At 36.6% G+C, this 6,754-nt stretch overlaps 1 protein-coding gene across 1 annotated transcript; it reads left to right on the top strand.

Moving 5' to 3' along the window:
* SCG2 (secretogranin II) lies at positions 1-5,469 on the top strand. The gene is made up of 2 exons (XM_004762906.2): positions 1-158; positions 3,111-5,469. The coding sequence occupies exon 2, from the start codon at positions 3,125-3,127 to the stop codon at positions 4,979-4,981; it is 1,857 nt and encodes a 618-aa protein (XP_004762963.1). The 5' UTR covers positions 1-158; positions 3,111-3,124; the 3' UTR covers positions 4,982-5,469.
* The last annotated feature ends 1,285 nt before the right edge of the window (positions 5,470-6,754 follow it).

Genomic DNA, 6,754 nt, shown 5'->3' with positions numbered 1-6,754 from the left:
GTGGCTGAGCCCGGTGACGTCAGTGTGGCAGTGCGGAGTCAGGCGCGGCGGCTCCCTATAAGCCGAGGAGCTGTCCGGGTGCTGAAACGGCCCCGAGCAGCTCACCGGGCGGACTGGGAGGAACATGCTGTGGACCTCCTCTGCCATATAAAAAGGAGGTAAGACCGCTTTTCCATTCAATTTACTGGAAAGTTCTAAATTGCGTGTTTTTTCCTTAATTCCTAGCTAAAAAGAAAAAGACTGTTTGTCAGTCTTATATGTATAGAATAACTGAATAACAACCTGCTGCTCTTCAGCCAATGTAAGGACACTATATTTGTACATATAGAATTGAATCTATGATTTATACCACTTGCTGTTGGATATTTATAACCATCATGCTATTTGGATAACCATATCTAAGAAGTGTGGAAAAGTTAAGGATTTTAGTGTCAATACCCATATTAATGTAAAGTTAACTAAGCCTGATATTTTGTTTCTCTCCTTAATGTATTGTTTCTTCTCTTAAAAACTAGATACAAAGCCAGAGATATAATTTATATGTTTAATATTATTAGTAGTAGGTTTCCAATCATTTGAAGGCTGTTAAACACATTAGTCATAGAGACAACCAATTTTGGAACTAGTTCTTCTTTTTTCCTCTGACATTTATAAGACCTCAGAATTAATAAACTATATAAAATTATTTTCTGAACGGATATGCTCTAAAAGTGCTTATATTGTTATTTCCTAGTTTTAGTCCCAGGAAAGAAAGATTAGAATTATCTTGAGAACAATTTTTTTTTAAATTCAGGGTGCAATATTATCTTGGGTTAGAGTTTGGATATGACTGTGAATTACAGAGAGTTGATAATTTTGAATTACCATGAGCAAAACCTTTATAACTCTGTAAGCTATTATTATTATGTTTTGGTTGAAAGAGGTTGTGAGGTTGTAGAATATTTTGTTGAGCAAATGGGACATGTTTCTTTTTTCTGTATCTTAACTAGTGGAATTGCTCAAATTAGATATACCCCCCTGTATTTGTCAGGGTTCCAGTCTTAATTTCAATAGAATAGATGTTTTAGCTTAGCTTACAAAGCAGTAGTTCAAATTGTACATAGGATATTAGAGCTGTTGAAACCTTCTTTAGTATATAGAAGAACTGCTACCTGGGAAAGAAATCCCTTGAGTCTTACTCAAAGGCAATAACTATGTCATCCAAACTGAAATCTTATATATAACCAGAGGATAGCATATATTAGGCTGTGGTTTAAATACCTGCATTAAGTATTCTGCCCCAATTCCATAGGAAAGCCAATCTACAAGATAAAGATCTTTTATAAGATAATGATTTTAAAGACAAGCACGTAACTCATGTTAAGAATACCCTAAGATAATGGTTTTGAAGAAAATAAGTTCACTAAGGTTCTTAAAATTACTATTTCAAATGCCAATGTTGAAAATAGATAAAAATAAATTCATCCTGAAAAAATATAAAGAAGAAATTATAATGTATGTTTACTTAAATCTAAGAATCTATGAATAAAATTTCATATTGTAAACTTAAATTCATAGTAAATATTTCTGAAGTTTTCTCTGACATGCCTTTAAAGATCTTTTTCTTTCAGTAAATTAAGTCTAATTAATGGAAATTATTTCAATGATTATATGCATTTATGCTAAAGGAATTTCTTTAACTGCAACCATTGTTAGGGTCTAAAAACTGAAAGCATTACTTAAATACCAAATGATGAAAAATGATATTTTCTACAATTGATATCTAAGCTAACAGAATATCATCATACCCACTAAACTAAGCTTATATGTCACAAAATCATGATGTAAGTAAGATATCATGAACAAATTTGTGAGCTTTCCTCATATTTATTTGCAAAAAACTGCAAATATTAAAATAGTCTTTCAATGTTAGCAAGCTGAATGTAAAACATGTAAAAAACAATCCCCTTGCTAATTCATACGTGAGATTATAAAGCATTGGAGGAAAAAATGAATGAAGACTTTTAAGTAGGAAGAATTCAACATATCGTCTGTGTTTATCTAAATTGGAAGTTACATAGTGGTTATTTTAAGATTTTCTAACAGTATGAGTCATTTAAGATTTCACAGGTCCACACCAAAATAGACACAGACATAAGTCAAGCTGCATCTGAACACTCACAAGTTCAGAAATAGACTGGTTAAGAAAACTTATGTTCTCTCTGTAGCATCTGTTATTATTTACTATGCATTCTTGAAGGCTGATGAAAAATATAACTGTGATTGCATTTTGCAATACAGTCACAAATAAAATGATTAGTAGAAATATGGAACACAAATATTTTAAAAGTTTACTTTTTCAGTAAATTTACACAGAAACTTACTAGGTTAGCCTACTAGCTGGGACCAGAGAATGTTCTGGAGGCTATTAAGATACAGAAATTTTAAAATTGTCAGTTGGGTTTGGTGTCAGAGTGAGAATACATTATTTCTGAAGAATGTATGTATATAGACCATCCACAAGTATGATACAGTATGATTGACATTAAGATGCTGTATTACTTCATCATATATAATATCACTGCTGTGGTATTTCTACAACAAAATTAGACGGACATTTCAGGAACTAAACCACATGATTTTTTATACAACCATAAACAAATCAGTGTGTTTGTGTGTGTGTGTGTGTGTGTGTGTGTGTACATGCACGTTTTAAATTAAACCAACTAATTTTTTTTTTGGCCAATGATTATAATAAGAATGTCATACAAGAGAACTAAAAATCAGCTTAGAAATTTTTTATTAAACAGCGAATGCATACTAAAAAACTAACTACTTTTTTGTAAATTAAAAAATAAAATTTGAGAGACCTGATTATCAGTGTTTTTGTTATTATTTTAACAAAGTGAATGCCATGCAAACTTGATGCAATTGAATAACAGTTGTGCTAGATTCTTGTAGTTAGTTGTGGGGGTTATATAGGAAATATGTATGGCTTTTAAAAAGAGTCATCTTAAGTTTAATGTGAAATAATGTCTGCTATATGTTTTCCCTCAATGGTCAGTTACTTCTTTTGCTATAGTGTCTTCTAGTTTTTCATTTCTATTAACTCATATTTTCTATGCTTTAAGGACATCTTTCAAACATGGCAGAAGCTAAGACTCACTGGCTTGGAGCAGCCCTGTCTCTCATCCCTTTAATTTTCCTCATTTCTGGGGATGAAGCAGCTTCATTTCAGCGAAACCAGCTGCTTCAAAAGGAACCAGATCTCAGGTTGGAAAACGTCCAAAAGTTTCCCAGTCCTGAAATGATCAGAGCTTTAGAATACATAGAAAAACTCCGACAACAAGCTCACAAAGAAGAAAACAGCCCAGACTACAGTCCCTACCAAGGTGTCTCTGTTCCCCTTCAGAAAAAAGAAAATGGGGATGAAAGTCACTTGCCAGAAAATACAAGGGATTCCCTGAGTGAAGATGAATGGATGAGAATAATACTTGAGGCTTTGAGACAGGCTGAGAATGAGCCTCAGTCTACACCAAAAGAAAAGCCCTACACCTTGAATTCAGAAAAGAACTTTCCAATGGACATGCCTGATGATTACGAGACTCAGCAGTGGCCAGAGAGGAAGCTCAAGCACATGCGATTCCCTCCTATGTATGAAGAGAATTCCAGGGATAACCCCTTTAAACGCACAAATGAAATAGTAGAGGAACAATATACTCCTCAAAGTCTTGCCACACTAGAGTCTGTGTTCCAGGAGTTGGGGAAACTGACGGGACCAAACAACCAGAAGCGTGAGAGAGTTGATGAGGAACAAAAACTTTACACAGATGATGAAGATGACATCTACAAGGCCAATAACATTGCCTATGAAGATGTGGTTGGGGGAGAAGATTGGAACCCAGTAGAAGAAAAGGTGGAGAGTCAAACCCAGGAAGAGGTAAGAGACAGCACAGAGAATGCAGAAAAAAATGAACAAATCAATAATGAAGTGAAGCGCTCAGGGCAGCTGGGCCTCCAAGATGGAGATGTCCGGAAGGAGAGTAAAGACCAACTCTCAGATGATGTCTCCAAAGTAATTGCATATCTGAAAAGGTTAGTGAATGCTGCAGGTAGTGGGAGATCACAGAATGGGCAGAACGGGGAAAGAGCAACCAGGCTTTTTGAGAAACCACTCGATTCTCAGTCTATTTATCAGCTGATTGAGATCTCAAGGAATTTACAGATACCCCCTGAAGACTTAATTGACATGCTGAAAACTGGAGAGAAGCCAAATGGATCTGTGGAACCAGAGCAGGAGGTTGAACTTCCTGTTGACCTAGATGACATCTCAGAGGTCGATGTAGACCGTCCAGACCTGTTCCAAAATAAAATGCTCTCCAAGAATAGCTATTCCAAAACACCTGGTCGAGCTGTGGCAGAGACCCTACCAGATGGGCTCACTATTGAGGACATTTTCAATCTTTTAGGGGTGGAGAGTGCAGCAAACCAAAAGCCTCCATATTTTCCCGGTCAGTATAACCGAGAGAAAGTTCTGCCAAGACTCCCCTATGGTCCTGGAAGATCTAGAGCAAACCAGCTTCCTAAAGGTGCCTGGATGCCAGATGTGGAGAACAGGCAAATGGCATATGAAAACCTGAATGACAAGGATCAAGAATTAGGAGAGTACTTGGCCAGGATGCTAGTGAAATACCCTGAGATCATGAATTCAAACCAGGTGAAGCGAGTTCCAAGTCAAGTCTCATCCGAAGATAATCTACAGGATGAGGACCAAATCGAACAGGCCATCAAAGAGCATTTCAATCAAGGCAACTCTCAGGAAACTGACAAACTGGCCTCGGTAAGCAAAAGGCTCCCTGTGGGGCCCCCAAAGAATGATGATTCCCCAAACAGACAGTACTTGGATGAAGATCTATTAATGAAAGTGTTGGAATACCTCAACCAAGAAAAGGCAGAAAAGGGAAGGGAGCATATTGCTAAGAGAGCAATGGAAAATATGTAAGAGTTCATTAATTGCCCTACTTTATTCCTCCAACCCCAAGAAAACCCCAACATTTCTCTTTAGTGTGTTGACTTCTATCCTGTTAACACTGTAATATCTTTAAATGATGTACAGGCAGATGATTCCATTACACTGGGGTATCTGCTTCACTTACTCTGAGCTATTCTCTTGTGTATGGATATGTGTCAATGTTATGACTTCTGGATAAAAAAAATTAATCATATTCCTTATTCAAGAAAGATATCTGTGATAGTGTTTATAGTGTATTTATTGGCTGTGGCATTGTTGATGCTCACTTATGATAAAGAGTGTCCTACAATTCTCTTGAAAGTTTTTAATATCTATTGAATTATTTTGTTACTGTCTGTAGTGTTTTGTGAAGTTCTGGAGCAAAAAAAAAATAAAGCATTACAAATATATAGTTTTATTCACAAGGCCTTTTCTATTCTGTGTTTAATTGTTGATTAATAAATGTTATTTCTTGACAACTGTGGACTATTCATTCTGGAAACCAGAGACAAGGACTATGGAGCCCAAAGAGAAGATCTTTATCTTCCACAGCCAATCCAGGTAAGAAGTAATTGTAAACATATTATTATGCTATGTGCTTATAGAATGCAATGTCCTCTAACAACCCTCTGCTTAACACCTGCCTATGGTTTTTCTCACACATATGATTTATGGAATAAGACTTCTATTGTCATAGTTATACCTTGCACCCTTGATTTAGATATAAATAAATACATTTAAGTCTTCCATACCCATAACCAGCTTTGGGGGGGAAAAAAAGCTTCATTCAGGGCAATCAGAAATAACTACAGACTTGGAAGGGACCTACCTATTTCCAGATCACCCTGGTCCTCAGAAGACAAGGCTGCTGCCTCTTTTGTATGATTTGAGAGCGGCTAAAGGACCCTCAAACTGTCAGGTAAGTGAATGAGTACAGGCACAGTAGAAAACACCAGTTGCCTTCTCTTTTGTCTTAGTCCTTGAGAGAATCCTGAGGTCTATGCAGTTTGTGATTGTTACAATGTATATCATGTTGGGGAATGATATCAGCATCCTAACATATCAACAGGGAATCAACAACAATCACAAAGGCAGCAGCACACAAGAATATTACATAGCAACACAACAGTAATAGTCATAAAAGAAACAAGGAAATAAATATTTACTATTTACTGGATGCCTATTATGTACCAGGCACTGTACTAAACACTTTACCTCATTTAGTCTGTACTGTAACACTGTCAAGGGTCTCTTATTATTACTGTTTTACATGAAGAGAAGCAAAACTCAGAAAGGTTAAGTAACGTCCCCAAAGTTACTTGGTGTTAGGAGTTACCAAAGCCTGAGTTCTTCATCACTTCACTACATTGTCTCTATGGGAAGTGCCCTGTCAGCTGAGTTGGGACTTTGGAAGTGGGTTGGTAAGAGACTCATGAGGTCTCAGTGTGGGTTACTTCCAAGTGACACACCTGTGGTGTGTGTGTGTGTGTGTGTGTGTGAACGTGCATGCATGTGCCAGGGGTAGGGAGGGGAGGCGATCCTTGAAGGGTCAGAAGGCAAGAAGAGGGCCTGCATACATTGAGGAAAACACAGAATGTAGGTTTTTCTACTTCATAATTTTGCCTAGACTCTTTTCTAAATTATCACACAATCTTGTGGAAGTCTAGAATCTAAGTGGAAGAGATGTTAGAGATAAATTACCTTTACACTGTTTCTAATTAACACCTAATCAATTAATACTAAATGCTTTACTCAAATACTTTC

The sequence above is a fragment of the Mustela putorius genome, unplaced genomic scaffold (assembly GCF_011764305.1).
Source record: "Mustela putorius furo isolate JIRA1106 unplaced genomic scaffold, ASM1176430v1.1 tig00000275_pilon_pilon_pilon, whole genome shotgun sequence".
In the NCBI taxonomy this organism is placed as follows: domain Eukaryota; kingdom Metazoa; phylum Chordata; class Mammalia; order Carnivora; family Mustelidae; genus Mustela; species Mustela putorius.
The sequence above is the reverse complement of the archived record's forward strand: the minus strand, read 5'-3'. Positions and strand labels throughout refer to the sequence as shown.